Source organism: Lissotriton vulgaris, chromosome 1_1 (assembly GCF_964263255.1).
Source record: "Lissotriton vulgaris chromosome 1_1, aLisVul1.2, whole genome shotgun sequence".
Lineage (NCBI taxonomy): Eukaryota > Metazoa > Chordata > Amphibia > Caudata > Salamandridae > Lissotriton > Lissotriton vulgaris.
Window position 1 is genome coordinate 1,558,928,634 of NC_141685.1, and position 22,544 is coordinate 1,558,951,177.

Here is a 22,544-nt window from a genome sequence, read left to right on the forward strand (position 1 = left end):
CTATGATTGCGCTGCAGCGGCGACAACCTCGGTGTGCGTCGAGCTGTTGAGTTTGTTTCAGCTCAATACAGGCCTTGTAGTTCTCGAGAGTACGCCGCGCTTACCAGTGCCGGCTCAGTAGGTTGGTCACCCACGTTGTTGGGCGGGCTCGCCCGGGTAGAGACTCACAGGGATTTAATCTGACTTGGGCACCTCTCGCTGCTCTCCTCCCAGGCCGGGACTGCTGCTGCTCCTGCGACCTTCTTGACCGTTGCCGACCCCTCCGATATATTCCCTTCGTCGTCTATGTTTTCTGCGGGACCCCGGGGGCCCCAGTACTCACTGTTGATCGCTGGATCCCCGCGTAGTTGTTCGTGTTGCCGCCGAAGGCGAAAGGGGTCCGGTGGTTCCTGGCACGTAAGTGCTGCTTCTGTCTTGTTCTCACCCCCTCCGGGTCAATTCACGCTCACGCGGGGCGCCGCTGGCAGTCCGGTCGCCTGCACAATATGGCAGCCGCTTCAGCCCCTAGTCCTTATCTGCAGGCTTCGGTAGGTGTCCCCGCCTGTCTATGCTCCGGTGGCGTCCCAGAAGCTCGCTGTGTGCCGTGCGGTGCTCCCTCCGCGCCTATCCGGTCAGGGGGGGCGAGAGGTGCCTCCGTGAGCAGGCCGACCAGCCCTCACTTCCGCCGGGGTCCAGCAGTCACTCGAGGCGGGTGCTGCACTTCCGTCTCAGGTCCAATGTCAGCAGGGTGCGCCAATGCAGTTCCCGGCCCCCGATTTCCACCCGGATTGGGTCGGACGGTGCCGCTCCGGCTCCGGACCTGGTAGCCGCTCCTTCGGGTGGGAAATGTAGCGGATTAGTGTACCGGATTTCAAAAAAGGCTGTGACGCCTCAGGGAGCTCTCACTTTACGCTGCCGCCATGCTTGGCTGCTAGCCACGCCCCTCGCGAGCAAATCTTTTTAATAGTTATTTATTTCTACCAGTTTCTTGTAATTGTATGGGCCAGATTTATGAAGCTTTTTGGGGTTTGCAGAATCAGACCGTTTGCAATGCAAAAAAGGCATTTTCAAATGTACAAAGCCCAAATTGTGATTTGGTAACCTATTACCGAATCGCAATTTGGGATTGTGAATCGGTATTTGGAAGGGGTGAGTTTAGGGTGCCCTTTCCTAATACCATGGAACCCCTTCCTGTTTGAGAATGAAAAAAAAGATATACTCTTAAAAAATGAAAAGGAAAACTTTTTATTGTTCATTTTAAATGCACTGCCTGCGTTAAAAAAAAATATATTGCTTTATCTAAAATCTATCACAGAGATGGTGGTCTGTTGCCCTCAGCAGGCCACCATCACTGTGATTTATACGATTCCCAATAAGTCGCAAACTGAGACCTACCTCATTAATATTTATGAGGTAGGACTATTTGGGACCCACTGGGAATGGCAGAAAGTGTAACACATACTTTTGTACATTAGTGTTTGAGACGACTGTTAGACCTAGTATCTTTTGCCATGGTCTCCCCTGACCTTTTCGACTTCCAACCTCCTGTTTGGACCTTGTTTTGCTGGTGTAGGACTTTGAGCATTTTGACATGGCATTCAGTGCCAAAGCGCTGTACTTGTCATATACATACAGGTGATTGGTGTATACATGATTGGCTGATTGGAGTCATCTGTCAGTCTCTTGTCCAGGGGTAAGATATATACCAAGGGCATGTATCTCAAATGTTCCTCCGTGGGCCTGCAGCATTAGTTGTACCACCCACAGAGGTAGCTCTCCAAATGCGCCACAGGTTTGTCCTGGTGGGGCCTATGTTAGCAGGTTACTGTTGCTCACTTTGGCATTTAAAAAGCTGCTTGCCAAGGTTCTGAATTTCTGAAGAGGAAGGGCATGGGTGCAGCTGTGCTAACTGAAGTGGTAGTGAATGGCACCGGAAGGTGTGTTCTCCCAGGATGGTGTGTTCTGTATGATGGGACCTACTTCTTGCACTGATTAACATGGAGGACTAGTGGGAAGGGTATTGATCAACATTTCCTACGTGCAGAAGAATAGCAGTATAGTGTTTGATATCGATGGGTTAGTACCTGTCAGCCTGACTCCAATCCACATCTGAGTGCTGGGGGCAACTACATCTGTGCATTCCTGATAGAAGGCCATACAATAGGGGCTTGGCCCTACTAAAGATATAGATCAAGCACCCCAGGGTAGGATGCCAGACAGGACAACATTTAGAGAGGGCCTGTGCATTTCAAATGTGGCCTTTTGAACTGATCTCATCTTCAAAGACCATTGTTGGTATAACTACTGGGGCTCTGCCCTGAGGAGTTACAGGTGCTTTTGGGATTGGAATCATACTACTCTGGTTCGATGCTGGGACATTAACAAGAGGAACCATTGGGATAGGAGGGACTGCAACTGGAGTATCTGAAGACTTGTGGTGGCCTGGGGCTTGTCGTGCTCCATGAAGGGGTCTACCACTTGGTTGATCTTACCTGGATGTTGCTAGAGTACAGCTAATTGCCAACTGTCGTGGCCCGGGTCCCTAAGCAGGCGCCAAGGACTGGCTGGCTGGCCTCCTGTCCACTCAATCCCAGGGACAGCAAGGATCTCTCTGTTTCCTTGAGATTACAAGGACCGGGCAGTGTGCGTGGGAAATGGGTGGAAGTGATTGTTGGTTGGGACAAAGGCCACCCTGATGTACAATGTAATCACACTGTGCAGAGAAGTGTACTGGTAAAGATCAGCACCCCACCTGGCGTGCTGGAATGTGAGGAGTTCAAGGAGTGCTGGGGAAGTTTGCTAAGTCGGAGGGACCTGTGCTTGCAACCAGAAACCTATGCTAGCTTGCACTTTGTAGCGTGTGGTGTCCGAGTAGTGTTGGGGGATGTTTGCAGAGTCTGTGGGACTCGACTGGAGCGTAAAATGTTTCCGACCTCCAGATCGGTAGGACGACAGTGCTGACATTGTGGCATCCATCCTAGGTCACCGGCTCTTTCTGCCTGGACCAACGCCTCAAGGTACTCTGTTGTTGAGAATATTGTGACTGCACAGAAGGGGTTTAATTTTGCCTTGTGTGCAGCTACGGCTGGCTGTCTGGAGCAACTGCAGCTCACTCCTCGGCCTGAGGGGAAAGATTTTTCCAATTTAGAAGTGTGCCAGATTCTGGTGTCACAGTCTTTTGTCTATGGGGGGGATAGTGATCCTGCACTCATGCAGGAGCCGCTGGGTGCCTTAAGGCCTAATCTGGAGGGACAAAACCAAGTAACTGTTTCCTTCCGCTTTAGGTGATCCTGACAATCTAATCAGAGTGTCCCCAGAGGGTGCAGCGTGTATCGTTGGCTGATGCAGTTAGAGTGCCTGAGGTGCTGGGTCATGAGGCGTAGTCAAAACCTATGATTTCTTGACAAATATAACTGTTTGGGATATGTGATATGGGAATTTCATGTTCTATGCTAATTTGTTAGCAGGAAAGTGGAACGCCTCTAAACAGGCTTTATATAAGTTTCTGTCGCTTTTGATGTGGAAGGATTGCTTGGATCGGTGAAGTGCACACATGACTTTATGTTGCTTACGAGATTGAAGGGATAACAGGGCAGGTGAATACATAGGACTAGTACATATATGTTCATGCCGTTCTGCTGCTAATGGGAAAGTCTGACAATTGCATATAGCTGTAAAGCATATATCCAATGTGTATGTCATTTTGATTTAAATGTGTGGGTAGTACAATGACCAATGTTTTATACAAAGTTGTGAAGTCTTTTTGTAGTGTACTCAGTGTGATGCGAGGGTGGTGTTGTGCCAATACTTTACACTTTGACCCGGAAGATAAACCTGACTGCTCTGTGCCAAACTACCTGAGGGTGAGCACTGGTTATCAAACAATTGTATCATTCTCATCCTATCTAGGACATTTGATATTTTCTGGCTTCAATGCATCGCAGCCAGTCAGAAATCTCTGGATCTAACAATTACCAAATAGCGAATTGCAAAAATTCGCAAATTGGTAATCGCTAATTCTAAGCTTCATATTTCTGGCCCTTTGTTTCTGTGTTGTTTTTTTCACTTCCAGGAATCCATGTGATGTTTTTGGAGTCAAAGTTCATCTATAATTTTCCTTTGTCTGGTGTGACCATAGTGAATGTTTTTAGTACTTCACTGATTGTTATGTACCTGTATCACATTGCTGTTAATTTTCTAGAGCCCGATTTACTCACTTCAGTTTTTCTGGGCCCACCTAGGTTGACTCTGCTCAAAATCTTTACCCTTTTAATTTCAGGGGTGAGGTAAGTCTCCAATTCGATGTTTTGTATGACTTTTTTTCATGAGAGAGAGCAGTGGCGGCTGCCACAGAGTAACAAGGGTGAGACAGGGGATGGGAGATTGAACAATAAATTAAAATAAACGTACCTTGCTGCCGACCGCCAGGCTGCTGCCTCACCTCGCGACCTGGCCACCTCTGAAGCAGGAAGTACAGGGCGCCCCAAACCAATCACAATGCCGCAACGCAGCATTGGGATTGTTGGTCTGAGATCCGCAGTTCGGTGCTCAGACAGGGAGTGGGAGCCTGTGCATGTTCCTCATCAAACTGCGTAATTCAGCCTGGTGAGGAACATGCAAAGTGTGCAAGGCTGTTTGGCCGGCCCAAGTGGACCGACCAAACAGCCATGCTCTCACAATCTCTCCCCTTTTTGGCTGTGACAACAGCCAAGCACTGCCCCATAAAGCTGCATCACAAAGGGAAAATAAAATGATAATAACATAGTGTTTTCCTTTTTCTACAGCAGAAAATGCAGTGGGATGGCGCTTCTCCACCTTAGCGGAGGTGCCGCCACTAAGAGGGCGATTTAGTACCAGTTATTAAACTCTTTCTAAAGATCCAATGGAGTCACTTTTTTGCCAGATCAGAGTGGGACTTTTTCCTTTGGAGAAGCTGAGAGTGAAATAGAGTAAAGTATTTCCCAGAAACTGTTTGCCCAATTCAGGTGTGATGGGCATAGATTACTAAAATGCAGTGGCGGCTCCTCAGCTAAGACAGAGAAGAGTCGCCCCACTGCCAGGAAGCAGCGAAAGAAAGGTAATAACGGAATGTTATTATCATTTTATTTTGTCCTCCTGCTGTGGCAGCATGTGTGCGGGGATGGGGCAGGGTTGCAGAGCAGGGGAGGAGTGATAAAACACTCCTGTGCGCAATGACTGGCCCTCTCGGGTCACCCAAAACACTCATGCGCACTTCCCTGCTCTCCATGCAGGCTGCTTCACAGCATGCATCAATAAATCAATCAATCAATCAGTGGAATTGTAAGCACACTACTTACCCTTGTGGGTCTCAAGGCGATGGAGAACATGCCCATCCCTCTAGCACCTGGCTTAGCGCTGTGTCACCAGTCACAACACTGCATTGCAGCATTGTGATTGGTTGCTTGGAGCCTGGGAGCCCTGGTGCTTCCTGCTTCCTCACAAGAAGCTAGGAAGAGGACGGGATTGGACACAGACGACTCAGAATAAAAAGCAAAGTCAATTTGAGTAGCATTAGGCAACCAAGAACAGTCCCTGCTTGAAGTTTAGACTGCATTTCAAAAGAAAAGATAATGGTTAGTCTGTCCCTACACTATTCTAAAGTGACATCCCTACTTAACATTCCCTTCAGACCAGAGTAAAGGTGTCAGCAGTGAAGACTTCCAAATAAGTACATTCAATTTATTCAGGCAGATAGTCTAACTATCAAGCTCGTTCTAAGATGCTCCTTCTTACACCCCACTTTGCCCTAAGTTCCCCAACTCTCTCTACAGCTACCTACATCCTGCTCTGTCAATCATCTAACAAAATCTGCTCTCCACCCTCTGGAGCTCTCCCTAATACAAAATCCCCAAAACAGTCGACACACCCAGAGGTACGACCCTCTGGCAGGTACAGATCTTCAGACTTTTCCAGCATGACACCTTTCCATCAAGCGTCCGTTGGTGTGTCCTTGGTCCCAGGCACCTTCCTCGCTAAATGTTGCACTCCCAAATTCTTTGGCAGCTCCTCTGAACTCGCGCCACTATCCTAACTCCTAAACAATGGACTCTTCTACCTAACAAGACTTGTGGCCTTGCACCTGCAAGCTGAAACACATGGGAACATCTCTGCTAACATTCGAGGTTACAATTTATTATTTGCTGAGACAGCTTCTTTCCCGATGAGAGAAAATCATTCCTTCTCGACTAAAGCTAACAAAAGAAAAGTTAGGCCTCTACTGGCTTCAGCATGTCCCAGGCCCTTGCACATTTAAAAGCAATTCTTAACACAACATGACATTACATTTCACCACTATAAAGCATTAATTCTATTTTCAAACAAAAATATATTTTCATATTAAAAGCCTACGTTAATCCACTCATTAATAGGCACATGTATAATTCATTAAGGCACATCATTGCTAATGCGACATTTCACATATGATTACATTTCTACATTATGCAACACTACACTTTGATTAAGGCACTACATTAGTCTCTAATTAATAAACACATCACTACATATTGTGCTGATTCCAGCCTAACGTTACATCTCTAACTTCATTAGTAAGATCCTCTAAATATGTGGGTGCTGACTACTCGGGATTATGGTGCACCTCTACAATTTTCAAAAAGACATGGCGCTCTCTCAAAACGATTGCATTTTTACCCAGAAATAAAAGATATTCTTATGCACATTAGATACATCTGCAATGCTGCAGAACAACTGCATCTAGAGGTTCAAAAAGTACAATAGCTGTTGTGGCTCCTCCCACACGTCAAACATATCATTGTAGAGATGGAAAGTCGGTATAAGGTTGCAGTACCATGGTCAACATCTGGCTGTCCCTGAATAAATCATATTATAATGAAGGTTGCTCGGTTACGGCCACAAGCAATAGATGTGATCCATGGCGCTATGGACATTTTCCAGGGCATAGTTAGTATGCATTTATTTGTGTACCATTTGTATCGTGTGAACATGGCCCACAGGCAGCAGAGCGCTGTCCAGGTTCACAGGCGGAGATATAGAGTGAATTCAGGGAAGGGGTGCTGGGTTATGAGAATGAACACCAGAGATTGGGAGCTTGTCGTGTAGCTAGGCAGAGCACAGCTGTTCTAGTACCATATAATTGACATTTGGAAGTTACCCTTACCTGTTTTCCAGGGCACACACAGGATCTCAATACGGATAGCCCGCATTATTCCAATGAGACCAGTCACATCAGTTTCTGGCCCCATGGGAATTATATGGTTTTAGGAATAATGCAGCTCTGTGGTGTTTTACCTGTAGATTTCACCTATGGCAAGCAGACACAGTCTCCGGGCGAAATATTCAGCAAACACATGAGATTTATTACAATGAATCTGATTCTCATATGTTTCCCCCAAACTTGCAATCTCCATTATATCCCCACTTTCCCGAATTGTCAAACCCATGGAAATAGCAATTTCAGGGAAATACCAAGTATTATTATGGACCGCTTGTAACGAGGGCCCTAGTGTTACAGGACCACATGATACACATTATTGTACATTCACCCAACTGCCTACAGAAACACAGTCTACACACTGTAGGTGCCTAGAGATAGTGCTTTTGTCCTGGGTGGGAGAAAGAATGGGACTGAAAGAATATACGTTTGGAAAATTGCGTATGCAATTTACGGATAATTTGTTTATCATGTTGCCAATAAACTTACATTCTGCAAGCATGCCCATCTGTTTGCACTTCCTTAAGCGGCATTCTTGGCACTTTCTTCTCATATACATATCCATTTCACAGTTTCCGTCATTTTTACATTTGTATATTGCATTTTTAGTGATACTCCTCCGGAAAAAACCTGTGAAAATAATACCAGAAGGGTTAGAAGCTGCAATATGCAATCTAGAGAACATCATATAATAACATGAAATACTGTATTAATATGCCGAAAATTTAATAAAATAGTAATGTGCTGAGCCTCTTGCGTGGAAAGGCCATTTCTTAGTGCTGGCCTACCTATAGGACTGATTGGTGCACCTGTCCCGACTATGGGTTCACCTTTTCTATCCATATGGTTCTAGATCAGAACAGCAATTCCGTAATCCCTTTTTTTCTTTTGCAGTTTTATATAGAACAAACTCGGCCCGAAGGTATTAAAGCAGTTCACACGAGCACTAGCTACATTACACAAATACACATTCATTTTTTAAGGCATGAGGGGGTTAAATGATTTGCCCAAAATCGGATGATGAGCTGTCCCCATGATCCAAACCTAGTTCCCCAATTCCAAAGTCGACAGCACTGGCTGTTACGCCACATCTTCTTTTTAATACATGCACTTGGCACTGTGAACAGCGCGTTGGTACTCACATGAAGAGATGTGGAATGAAAGGGAGACAAGAGCTAGACACCATCTTGGCCTACCAAGAAAGGATCATAAGTTATGCCTGGGGATTAGAAATCAGGTAAGCTCATTGAACCCCTAAAGAATAGGTAAGGTATCCCTTAAGACCGTAAGCCATCTGTTAACATGTAGCCCCTGTAAGTATAGTAAAAGTCCATGCAAATGGCCAGGCCAACCTATTGCAGCTTTGACCACATGGCCGAAGAAAATACATACTTGGACTTGAGCCGTCATCTATCAATGCCCGAATTGTTAACACTTTTCCTACTGAACGACCTGTAGATGTATTCCATAGACAAATCCTGCACAGAGAGGCATCATGTAGGACGTCATCTGTCACATGGAGAACACGTCTCCTATTCATCTACACATCATGAGTCCTGGTTTGTTAGCAATTATGGGCCAATCAACATCTGAAGAGGACCACATACACCATCATGTTAGCAAGTGTCCATGGATTCCAAAAGTGCCTTCAGATCCCTCAAGGACTGCAGTACCAGTGAGCTACTCTCTGAATGAACCGGAGCATGTAGTAAGATACTATGTGTTCTGCTGACGAAAAGTTGCTAGGAACGCTGGGATATTTACACCATCTAAACATCAAACCTTCATGTCAAGGCCCTTTAGTGTCTTCCAGTTTGTCTGGAAATGGAAACCTCTCAGTCCATGTCCATAACAAGGTTGCCTAACTGTTTAAGGGTGTGGGAGAACCTATGGTTACAGAAAGAGGATTGCCTGTTGCCATTAACTCAAAGGCTATGGCAAGTTGTCTGTTTCTGCAGCCTCTAATTACTTAGGGTCTAGGCGGACAGGTTACTCCATCACAACAGTGACGGATATCTTGTCCGGCAAAATATAAATCCCATTATATCCCATCGGATTTATATTTTGGCGGACAGGATATTCGCCTCGGCTGTGGCACAGTAACCCGTATGCCATTGATTACCTGGTACAACCTGCTGCACCACAGCGTCCATTTATTACAATCAAGTGTTACCTCACTGGCAGTGACAGGCTACTGCACCTCTACTGAGGCATGAACTTTGCAGTTGCAGCATACTACCCCCTACTGCCTGTGGTGTGGAGCAGACGTCTGCACATCAAGTAGCGCTCCCCTTGTACTTCTGATTGTACGCGCTTTAAATTCCTGGCATGTGTCAATTACGACTAACCCTGAACTTGTGGGGGGCTGCATTGCACAGGGTTAGGAATCAGACACATTAAAAAATGCGTCTTTTGGTTTTGTTTTTTCCACTCCAGGGAGACGTGGTATCATCTTAACCAAATCTTCAGATCTTCCAATAAATAGTCACTTGAAGCTGGACCATGCACATTCCTGATCCTCCTCTATGTTTCTGCGCACATGAAATCCTAATGCGAACATTAGGCAGGAATTGATTGTTATCTTTCTGGCTGATGACATCATGCAAAACCTCCTTCCTCCTCCTCTGTGATGAAGGGCACCTTTTGTTAAGGGTTCAGAAGGCTCCTCCCAACCTTCACTGTTTGTCCACATCTATATCACTATCAATGTATGCAGACGACACACACACATGCGTGACTGGGTGACAATCTAACTCTATGAGATAACACTGCTGACGGCTTAAGACACACTCAACTTGAGACTGAGGCGGCTATCCAATAGAACATTTTCTACCAAAGACACAATGCCTTGTGTCTCAAAAAGAAGCACAAGAAATGTCCAGCACCTAAATAATCTTGTCACTAAAGAATCAGGCTTTAGTTCTGCCCATGGGCCCAGTTTGTCCTCCAATGCCCATCACTGGCTACTATCAGTGAAAGCCTGTCTAACAAAGGTGCCTGCACGCAGCACCAAAAGACACAGTGGTACACAAAAGTAGGGAAGCTGAAAAGTGTTCCATGGAGAGAGACCTTCGGCAGCTTAGACATTCAACAACCCGACATCTTCTACCTAGGAAGCCGTGGGGAAAGGAGCCTGCTTTCCATAGTCATGCTCTCCTAAGAAAGGCAGCTGGCCTAAAGAAAACAAAAGAGGTCTGCTAGTGAGACTAATAGTGCCTAAGAAAGGCAGCTGGCCTAAATAAAACAAAAGAGGTCTGCTACTGAGATCAATAATGTCCTAAGAAAGGCAGCTGGCCTAAAGAAATCAAAATAGGTCTGCTAGTGATATCAATAATGTCCTAAGAAAGGCAGCTGGCCCAAAGAAAACAAAAGAGGTCTGCTAGTGATATCAATAATGCCCTAAGAGAGGCAGCTGGCCTAAAGAAAACAAGAGAGGTCTGCTAGTTATATCAATAATGCCCTAAGAAAGGCAGCTGGCCTAAAGAAAACAAGAGAGGTCTGCTAGTTAATATAATAGTGTCCTAGGAAAGGCAGCTGCTAGTGATAATAATAGTGTCCTACAAGAGGCAACTGGCCAATAAGACAAAAGAGGTCTGTAAGTGAGAATAACAGTGTCCTAAGAAAGGCAGCTGTCATAAAGAAGACGAAAGAGGCCTGCTAGTGAAAAAAAGTGTTCCAAGAAAGGTGGCTGGCCTACAGAAAAGAAAATAAGTCTGCTAGTGAGACTAATAGTGCCCTAAGAAAGGCAGCTGGCCTGAAGAAAATAGAGAGGTCTGTAAGTGAGAATATTAGTGTCCTAAGAAAAGCAGCTGACCTACTGAAAACGAAAAAGGTCTGCTAGTGACAATAATAGAGTCCTAAGAAAGTCAGCTGCTAATGAGGATAATAGTGTCCTACGAAAGGCAACTGGCTAAAAGAAAACAAAAAAGGTCTGCTGGTGAGAATAACCGTGTTCTAAGAAAGGCAGCTGGCCTAAAGAAGACAAAAGTGTCTGCTGGAGAGATTAATAGTGTCCTAAGAAAGGCAGCTGGCCTAAAGTTAAAAAAAGATGTCTATTAGTGAGAATAATAGTGTCCTTAGAAAGACATGCTTCGAAGAAGGAAGACTGGTCCTCCCAGGTAGGGGTGCTCCCAGCTGCCTTCATTCATCAACTGTTACTGATCGCTCTCCATGTAAGCCATCCAGCTACACTGGGTCATTATATTTTACACTCTCGCTTTCACTTATTCCCAGTACCAACATTATCCTTCTTTTGTTCTTTTATCCTTGCTAACTTATCTATCTCTTCTTACAGGCTCCTCATCCTATTATTTTTCACAAATTTTCCATTCCTGTCCTGTTTATATTGCTTTTCTGGCATCCTCTTTGGCTGCATCTGATGTGAAAAGAAATGTTATTACAGCTTTTCCATGGTATTTAAAATTGCATCTGCATGTTGAGGTCAAATTGTGAACTGCATAATACGAACAGGAAACCCTGAGACATGTTTACCCATTAGATGCAGTGGAGCAAACTACCCACCCACAGCATAGGTGCTGGCACTGCTGTGCCGTTCAGACTGATGTCATTTACTTGCAGGGATGGGCTGAGACAGAAAATAGGCTGGGCACCAAGTGAATTAGAAAGCTAAAAAAATGGACCATGTTTGCAAATTGGGGCATTGTTGTATATGGTTCGCAAGGTATCGAAGTCTGAATGCATTTGAGCTTTCTGCAGCCAATGCTTGTTTTATTATCGGGGAAATCAACAGAAATAACCAGCCAGCAGACCATAAAACAGGAACACAAACAGCCACAAAACAGGCCCACACACTAACGTGTGAAACCAGCCCCTGGGAACCGACAGATTGTCCTATTGGCCAATCGGACTTGTTTACCTGTAGGAAGAGGAAGGACTCGACGCCTGCTCTGACCTTGGCTTCTGCTCTGACGCACACCTCTACTTCAGTGATCAAATCATAACAATCAAGGCAGCCAGAAGAATACCACTGATCAGCTCAGAGAAATTCAATTCAATTCAATTCAATTCAATTGATTTATATAGCGCACTACATACCCAGAGGGTCTCAAGGCGCTTGAAGAAGGGTGGAGGATTACTTGTCGAATATCCAGGTTTTAAGCTGTTTTCTGAAGGCTAGGTGGTTTTGGGTAAGACGGAGGTGAATGGGAATGGAGTTCCAGGTCTTAGCCGCTAGGTAGGAGAAGGATCTTCCTCCCATGGTGGTTTTGTTGATGCGTGGAACAGCAGCGAGGGCTTGGTTGGAAGAACGTAGCTGGCGGGAGGGGGTGTAGAAGGATAGTCGCGAGTTGAGGCATTCGGGTCCACGTTCGTAGAGGGCTTTGTGTGCGTGGGTGAGGAGGCGGAATGTTATCCTCTTATTGACGGGGAGCCAGTGGAGGTCTTTCAGGTGACCGGAAATGTGGTCTTTGCGCGAGATGTCTAGTATGAGTCTGGCTGAAGCATTTTGGATGCGTTGGAGTTTTTTCTGAAGTTTTGCGGTGATACCGGCGTACAGGGTGTTTCCGTAGTCCAGGCGGCTTGTAACCAGAGCGTGGGTGACTGTTTTTCGAGTTTCGGTGGGGATCCAGCGAAATGTTTTTTTGAGCATGCGAAGAATGTTGAAGCATGATGGTGAAACGACGTTGACTTGTCTGGTCATCGAGAGTGAGGAGTCCAGGATGACGCCCAGGTTCCGTTAGTGGTCCGTTGGGATGGGTGCTTTTTCTAGGGCCGCTGGCCACCAAGAGTCGTCCAGGTGGAAGGGGAAGTACCTAAGATGAGGACTTCAGTCTTGTCCGAGTTCAGTTTAAGACGGCTGTGCTTCATCCATTCGGCTACTTCTTGCATCCCTTCATGTAGGTTAGTTTTGGCGGTGTTTGGGTCTTTGGTGAGTGAGAGGATCAGTTGAGTGTCATCAGCGTAGGAGATTATGTTGAGGTTGTGTTGGCGTGCGATGGCCGCGAGGGGGCTCATGTATACGTTGAAGAGGGTAGGACTGAGTGATGATCCTTGTGGCACGCCGCAGATGACTTCGGTGGCCTCTGACTTAAACGGTGGGAGGCGGACTCTCTGAGTTCTTCCGGCAAGGAACGAGGTGATCCAGTCCCGAGCTTTTCCTTGAATTCCGATGTTGTTGAGGCGTTGTATAAGGGTGCTATGACAGACTGTGTCGAAGGCTGCGGAGAGGTCAAGGAGGATGAGGGCGACTGTGTCTCCGTTGTCCAGTAGTGTTCGAATGTCGTCTGTAGCTGCGATGAGGGCGGTTTCGGTGCTGTGTTTGGCTCGGAAGCCGGACTGTGAGGGGTCGAGGGATTTATTGGTTTCCAGGAAGGCGGCGAGCTGGTTGTTGACGGCTTTCTCAATGACTTTGGCCGGGAATGGTAGGAGCGAGATGAGGCGGTAGTTTTTGAGTTCGGTGGGGTCTGCTGTAGGTTTTTTCAGAAGGGCGCTGAGTTCGGTGTGTTTCTAAATTTCCGGGAAGGTGGCGGAGTTGAGGGAGCAGTTGATGATGTCTCAGAGGTGGGGTGCGATGATGGAGTCTACTTTGTTGAAGATGTGGTGGGGACATGGGTCTGTGGGGGATCCTGAGTGGATGGAGTTCATCAGGCGAATGGTGTCTTCAGTGGAGATTGGGTTCCAGTCATAAAGGATGTTCAGGGGGGGTTTAGGTTCGGAGGTAGGTTGTGTGGGATGGTCTCCGGGTTGGTTGTCGAAGCTGTTATGGATGTCGGCGATTTTGTCGTGGAAGAATGAGGCTAGGGAGTCGCAAAGGATTTGAGAGGGAGTGATGTCGTTGAAGTTGGCAGTGGGGTTGGTAAACTCTTTGACGATGTTGAATAGTTCCTTGCTGTTGTGGGCGTTGTTGTCTAGTCGGTCTTTGAATGCGGATTTCTTGGCTGACCGGATAAATTGGTGGTGTTTACGCGGGTGGCGTTTTTGAAGGCGTCTCTGGTGCTGGTGTTTGGATCTTTTTTACAGGCTTTCTCAAGGGAACGACAGAGTTTCTTTGAAGAAAGTACTACTCAAAATAAATCACCACATCACAGTATGTTGGTCTTGCTTCTACAACATCATAACAATGCAAACACTTTTGTATCCATCCGCGCCGAACTGAGTGCAAGCTGCAACCCCCCCCATGCAATATATAGTTGTGCCAAGTATTCTCCCAGATTTTGTTTCGATTTAGAGATCAGTGATTAAAATGAGGAACAGCCCCTGCAAACGTGTTTTTGTACCTGTTCTCCTTGTCTTCGCGGTTTTGATCAGGAGCAGACGGTGAAACCTATCTCTAAATCTCTATGAGCATAATTAGCACTTCACTTATAACTGGCATAACTGTAACAAGTGTTGGCAAAGAAAATAGGTCTTGGTAATGTTAGGTGTGTATGCTCGTTGTTGTAATGGCTGTATGTGGTGCTATGTCACTTGTAGTGTTAGTGTGTGTGGCAGAGTTGGTGTGCGGTATTTTGGCTTATTGAAGTGTGCATTAGCACTGAATGCTACAAGTACAATTGGGTTCATATGAGTATGCACACTTTATAATGAACTTTTACCCTGCTGCACTCTGTAAAAATAAAAACTGTTGACTAGTTTTGTTTTAATTGGACGTGTTGATTTTAAAACTAATTCCCTTGTATACCAACAGAAGGCAATGCCTGAGTCTTTCCCCAAACCTTTTGTTTTCACCATCCTATTTTTCTGAATTTGTTTTTGCTGGCCTTTGTGCACTTTACGACTGCTAACCAGTGCTAAAGTGATTGTGCATTCTCCTTTAAACGTGGTGAAATTGGCTTACACCTTCTTGGCATAATTAATTTACTTATAAGTCCTTAGTGAAGTGGTAAACCATATACCAAGCCCTATAAATTAAATGCTAATGATGAACCAGCAGCACTTATTGCGCGACCCACTTAATCTCTCCCTTAAAGCATGCACCATTGCAGCCTGAATGCAGTTTTAAAATGCCAATTCGACTTGGCATAATAACCCCCTGGCCAAGCCATACACTCCTCTTTTATTGCACATAAGTTACCCCTGAGGTAGGCTCCAGGTAGCCCATAGTACAGGGTGCATCATAATTAAAAGTTTGGAAGTTTTACTTGTCCTGGTAGTGGAAAACTCCTAACTTTGCTTTTCACTACAGTGAGGCCTACCTTTCTTATAGGATAACATTGAGTTGCCCTATTATATTTAATAAATACTAACTTTTGATTTGGAACAGGTCGGAAATTCACGTTTTTCAGACTCAAAAGTACTTTATTTCTAAGAAATGTATTTCTATAGAAACATTACATGCATTTCTCGTTCATAAAAAGAAAAAAAAGAAAATAAGAGCAGATAATTTTAGTAAACTAAAACAACAATTTATGGTCACGACTACTTATAAATTGCGCAATTTCAACAATAACAACATTAACGTTTCCCCTACCCAGACCCGATTCAATCTACAGTCCAAATTCTCACATATATTTGTAGAATACAACACAAGCGATTACAACACGTTGTTACAATGTCCGTGTTGTTACATCGCAGTACCGTTACAACGCAAGTCGTCACAACGACTTGCTCTAGTGGACGCACTAGACTTAGGAATAGTATAATTTACTATTCCAACTCCAGTGTGTGCAACAGTAGGAAAGGTGTTGGAATAGTAAATTATACTGTTCCTTAGTTTAGAGAAACCACTAGAGCAAGTTGTTAAAACGACTTGCGTTGTAACAGTACTGCGATGTAACAACGCAGTCGTTGTAACAACTGTGTTGTAATCACTTCGTTGTAATGCCTGCGATGTGATGGGTGTTTCCCATATTTAAACCTTTTATTAAAAATAGTAGAAAATTGATCAATATAAGAACAGTTTGTTCAGCCCCAATAGCATTTTAAAGTGCAAAGTATATTTTACTAATGACAAACAGTTCGTTTTACCCCAATCAGGATTCTAAAGTGCAATATGCATATTAGCTTTTCACAACCTTGTAATTAGAGAATTTACTAATTTACTTGATGTCACCTTATGTAGTATAGTTACACCCATACAGACCTGGATCTTGAACCCTATAGGGAAGATAATGCGAGATGAGTCTTTATGATTTTACACAAATATTGACCAACGCCAATGGCTACATCTCGAAATCTAAGAATACGTATCAGCTCTAGCTCCATTTCTCTTGTTTGAACCCTGATTTTTTTTTAACACAGGCCGACTTATGTTTTTCCTTACCTCAGAGAAGAATACGCAATCCACCAATAAATGGCTCACTGAATATTTCCTACATCTCCTACAGGGGCACTGGCTATTGTTCTTAACAACCTCAGTTTTTAATCCCTTAATACACCACTTCGGGTCAGTTCCCACTCTCAAGCGCAAGTCTTCATTTCAAAAGTGCTTGTCTGGAATATTATATAGTTATGGGAACAAGTCCGTGCCCTCCTGTGAAATCAAGAAAAGAATGATTGGGCTCTCAACTTTAAGATAATGCAAATCCTCTGTCCAACTAGTTTCTTTGGCACTTTGCCTAAGTAAACTCTTTATCTGGTGAATCAAAAAAACTTGCCCTCCTTCTATACACTTCTCTGGAACATTCAAGCACTTTTGCATTATTGTCACTGGGTTCTTTTTATCGGAGAAGGTTGTCATTATCTCCGGTGAAAGTTCTGGTAAAATTTGCTGTGACAATTTGTTACATGGGGCCCATCTTTAAGAGACAAATGGAAGCATAAGGCTCTGGCATCAGCCAGCACACTCCAGACCACAATTTTTAACTCCCTCCTTACAGCTTGAATCAAAACATTTTGGGGAGATCAAGAAGCAATTTTACGGTGGGCGTGGCTTGGCCGGCTGCAAGATGGCCGCACTCTGAGTGGGCGCCATGTAAGCGGACAATGTGACTCTGTATGTCCGCCACCCCCAGGACAACCTCATCCCCTTGGTCAGGGAAATCATACAATTTGGCGGTCGTTCTGGCGTACAAATAAATTGGAGTAAGTCGGTCTTGGTTCCTCTGACGGACGCCACTCTCGTTCACCCCCGATTTTCAATTTGTGTGGGCGGCTGGCCCAACGCGATATTTGGGTATCTGGTTGAGTAGAGACCAAGACGAATTGTGGAGGTCGAACTTTGGCTGCGCAGTAGATTGGCTGGAATCTAGGTTTCCGTTTGGGGCAGGCTTCCACTGTCTTTGGCCGGCTGGATCGCTATTGCCAAGATGGTGATGTTGCTGAACTCCCTCTACTTGTTCCTGAATATCCCGATCCTCCCCACCACCCATTTATTTCTTAAGTTACGCTGTTTGATCATTTCACTCGTTTGGGCAGGTAGACAACCGAGTGTGGCGTATGATATTCTCACTCTCCCCATGTCGGCTGGTGGTTTGGGTGCTCCGGACTTCAAGATATATGCTCTCTGTGCACAGACCAGTTTCTAGCATTTCTGGGTTCATCGCATTCCTTACCAGCCCTATATGGCTGTCGAGGCTGATATAGCCTCTCCTTGGCCCTTGACTACTGTGCTTTTTGTGCCTTCTGTTCGCCCCCGGACCGAGGTGGATACTGTTGAGACATTGCGCTGGGCTTGGTCTGGTCTTTGCCAGCTTTCGAAACTTCCTTTACACTCTGCAAATGCTGTGCCAATAGTGAGTCACCCTGCTTTCCCTCCGCTTCAGTCCTCTGGTATGTCTAAGCATGCAACACATCTGGGACTGCGGGTGACTGCTGACCTTTATCCCGGCGACACTTTTTCTTCTCTCCTGGAGATCTCCGGTCCGCTGGACACGCTATTATTCCACCATCTGCGCTCCATTTGCCGGACTTTGCACCCCACATTCCCCCAGCCCCCTCCCACCATGCCGGCCCTTGACCTAGTGTACACATCCCCGTCCCCGCACAAATTGGTCAACAAATTATACGCTCTTACACAAATGGCAACCTCTATCTCCACTGACCGTGGGCGCGTGGCGTGGGGTGCTGACTTCAGCATCGACATAGCGCAGGCAGACTGGCTCTACTGTTGTAACCAGACGAAGAAGCTGTCACCTAACTACCGGCTTCGTCTGATACATTTCGAGTTCCTGCACAGGATATGCAGATGATACTGAAATCTACTTGGAAACCTCCTCCTTTAACGACATCCTAAGAATCAACAACACTCTCAGAGAAGTCCAAGAATGGCTATCAAAGAATCACCTCAAACTCAATCAAGGAAAAACCGAGATCCTCCTCATCTCAAACAAGGAAGAAAACCTGCAAATCGTCGAATGGTTGAAAGCAATTGATGCCCTCAACGGCAATTTCATCCTGGCATCCTCGGTCAAATCATTGGGAATCACCCTTGACTCCAAACTATCCATGACTAATCACATCAAGAACTCCGCCAAGAGCGCCTTGCTCAATCTGAAGCTCCTCAACAAAATCAAACCCCACATCCCTCCGCTCGACCTCAAACAGCCACCCAATCTCTGGTGCTGTCCAGACTGGACTATGGGAACGCAGTCTTCACCGGTACAGCTCACACACACCTAGCCCCTCTCAAAACTACTCTCAATGCAGCAGCCAGAATGGTCACTGGAATCAAAAAATTTACCATATATCTCCCGCTATCAGAGATCTAAAATGGCTCCCCGTGGAAATGCGAGCCAGCTTCAGAACTGCCTGCCTCACACACAAAGCCCTGCACACAGGGAAACCGGAATACCTAGCCTCCAAACTCAAGAAAGCTGGTCAATCAAGAAGCTTCAGGAGTTCCAATGCCTTCCTCCTCATCCCCCCGAAAATGCATAAACAAAAGACTGCAGCCCACTCTTTTGCTGGCAACGCTGCAAAAATTTGGAACTCCATCCCAGTCGACATCAGAACCACCCCCTCCTTTCCAAAATTCAAAAGCCTCCTAAAAGCCCTTTACCTTAACCGCTCTTTCCTGAATGCAATTACGTGACTCACACACCCCCATCAGGCAGTCACCTGACATTGCGCCCCCACCAGACAACCACCAGACACCGCACGAACAATCACCCCTTGGGTCAGCACAGCTAAGAGAAAACTCCAGCACTAGACTTGCGTTCCCTAGTCTTTGAGACTTCCTCCCAACCTCTTTACCTCAATCCTACTCCTCGGATCCCGAGACCTCTCTACCTCATCGATGCACCTCTGACGTTAATCAGAACTGTATTGTCTTTCTCCACACTTCTGCATTTTTCTACCATGCCATTATCCTGTATTTGTCTTCTCTACATCAAGTTGTAAAGCGCTCCGATACCCTCGGGTCTGGCAGTGCTATAGAAAACCACTAAATAAATAAATAAATAAAAATAAATATACCGCACCCCTACCCAGCTCTACAAGCTGGGACTCATACCTACCGACACCTGCATGCGTTGCGGCGCACCTGATGCTGACTTTGTGCACCTGGCATGGTTGTGCCCGAGGGTTTTCGAATTTTGGCAGGGAGCATGTTCCACAATCACGGCAATTATCGGTACCCTGGTTTCCCGTGACCCCACCTTGTGCCTACTGGGGTTTGTAAAATTCTGCCAGGATGCTTCCTGCCTCCTTATCGCTAGGCTACTTGTTCTTGCCCGTCGCAGGGTGGCCATGTGTTGGGGTCGCAGGCCTGCTCCCAAGGTTGAAAGTTGGCTGGAGGACGCTGCGCGGTGCCAGACTCAGCAATCGGAGTTTTGGGATCTTATGCCCTCCAACTCCCGGCCAGTTGATATTTGGGGTCCCTTGGTGTCCTACCTTCATTCCCACTCACCCTCTAGTGGTGCCGCATCTCCCGCGCACCCTGCCTGCTTTTCGTCCGCGGCGGCCGCCATTGCTGGTCGGTCCCCACCCTCCTCTCCTCCTCATTAGGCCCCCGAAATATCCTTCTCAGCTTCCCTTGAGGGGCGGTAAAGGTGTGTCCTGTGAGGTGGGCTCCTCTTGCACTCTATGATGTACTTAAAACATATTTTTGTGCCTCAGACCCCTTCTTAGTGGGATTGCTGTTTTCTTTCATTCACTCTGGTTGTAATGGCTTGCTACGTGTTGATTTACTTGTAATTGCTGCACACTGTACCTGACTTGAAAAGCTTAATAAAGGTTTTTTGAAAATAAAAATAAATAAAAATAAAAAAAAGCAATTTTAGGTAAATAACTTCTAGCCCTTCCCATATGACTCGCCTGTCCAAGGCCAACACCTTTGTTCCATATAAGGCCAGTGGAATTAGCTTACCCTGAACAACATTGCTTAGTGGCTCCAAGGTGTGACTGCCAAATTTACGGTCAAACCTTTTTATCTCATTCACTACTGCAGACAGAGCAAGCCAGGGCGTAGCCATTTGTTTATCCCACCTCAGATCATCTGAAATGGTTAGCCTTAGATATTTATACTCTCTAACTTGCTGTAATCTTACTTTGCCAAGGAACCACGCAAATTTCCTTTTCCTCCAAGCGAAGAACATTGTTTAAGTCTTATCAACGTTTATTGTAAGTTTATTTTCAAGGCAGTAAATATTTAGATCATTTAGTTTCTGTTGCAGCCTGATGGGTGTACGATACATCACCACCAGATCGTCTGCGTACTTGAGGCAACTAATGTGCCTGCCTTCAACCTGTGGTGAAAAACTGTGAGTAGCATGCTGCAATGTCTGGGGAAGGTCTGCAACAAACAGACTGAAAACAGGGGTGCTAAAACGCACCCTCCATGTCTGATTCCCAAGACCATCAAGATCAATCTGCACCCAATTATCACTATTGAGCTTCATCGCCAGGCCCAACTGGTGTAATTTGCACCACAGAGTATCTATCTATCCTGTCGAAACCTGCTCAAAATTCAACGAAGCAGCAACAAAGGCCACCTACCGACTCCAATGATTTCCTTGTAACTCCCCACAATGTGGATCATTGTTCTATTGTGGAATGCTTCGGCCTAAAGCCTCCTTGCTCCATTGGAATCAGACCAGTATCAAATGTCTAGGACGCTAAAGTGCTCTAACAAAGTTTGGGCATATAATTTGGATGAGTTATTTAAGAGCGAGTACAGGCTGTAGTTATCTGGCAGATCCATTTTGCTCTTTTTATGAATGGTTTCACCCTTTCCAAGACTCTGGAAGGGAGCCGTCAGTGTTACCCATTGGAAAAATCTGCTCAAGATGGAGCCCCACATCCTTTGATCTTTTTTAAATATCCCCAATGGAAGATCATCTGGGCCTCATGCCCTAGAAGCTTTCAAATTACAGATTATCTTGGACAGAATTACTGCAGTGTTTGTATTAGCTATCATTTCAATATCAAATTCAGAGTTAGCCTGCATCACTAACCTATTCTCTGTGTTTCCACCCTTATATACAGAGGCGATAAACATGAATCTGTATTCATCCTTTATTTGAGCCTCTAATGAAGAAGGTGAAATGAAGGTTACAGAGTTCACTAACCGCCAGAACTGCTTACTATCCTTGTCAGCTATTGTCGCTAACATTGCCTCCCAGTTTAACCTACAGAACTCCATCTTTTTATGAGCACATACGTTTCAATAGGCAGCTCGCAAGGCAATCATTTCTGTTCTTAAATTATCGTCATTTGGATTTGACATCAAGTGGCTGCGACTCCTATTTATCACCCTTCTGCCCTTCCGACATTCATCGCCAAACCAAGAATTCCTCTTATCCCTTGGACTGTTACCTGAATATGGGCCCCTTTTAACCAGTGTAAATTGAGCTAATAATTTTTTCATTAGCCTACAGTACCAATCCAATGCACCTTGGCCTACTTCTAATGGGAAGGGTTCAAAATCCACTGCAGAAAGGGCTTGCAATGCATCTTCCGTAGTCTGGACTCTAATTCTCTTATAACATATGAGCGTGGTGAAAGTACCTCTTTAAACTCCAGGCAAAGGGCAAGATGATAACTGGGCCCTATATCGGCAACTCTATAGTTTTTCAGACAATGGAACTGGTGAACTGTGACCAACACATAGTCAATGGGCATTTTACTAAACCATACTTAAATGATTTCCCAGCTGGAATATCAGCAAATTCAATTCCACTAAAGAATGCAAAACCTTCACATCTTCTTCCATGGGGTTTTCAGGGAAAATACACTCCAGACTATTTAACACTAAGCGCAATTCTTTCGTAACCTCATCGAGAAATCTTATTTTTCGTTAATATTCCTCCACATACACTTTCACGAACACGGCATCCGGCAACTCCCCAAACATTTTTTTTACATCTTTGACCAGATATGCAGCTCGCACTCAGGGAGAGGGAGAATTGGTGGTACATACATATTTAAACATTTCATTTTCCTAGCCCCTTCGGATTGGCAAACAGGTCTATTGAAGAAGCAAGAACCCATAAACAAGTGATTTGGAATTTTGTTACCT

General features: G+C 45.4%; 1 protein-coding gene across 3 annotated transcripts in view; it reads right to left on the reverse strand.

Annotated features, from left to right (window-relative positions):
- NR1H4 (nuclear receptor subfamily 1 group H member 4) overlaps positions 1–22,544 on the reverse strand; it is a 442,692-nt gene that overhangs the window by 187,976 nt on the left and 232,172 nt on the right. For all 3 annotated transcript variants that reach the window (XM_086918025.1, XM_086918023.1, XM_086918026.1), the window contains one exon: positions 7,679–7,819. In XM_086918025.1, the coding sequence (XP_086774151.1) occupies positions 7,679–7,819 (141 nt within the window). The remainder of the gene's footprint in view (positions 1–7,678; positions 7,820–22,544) is intronic.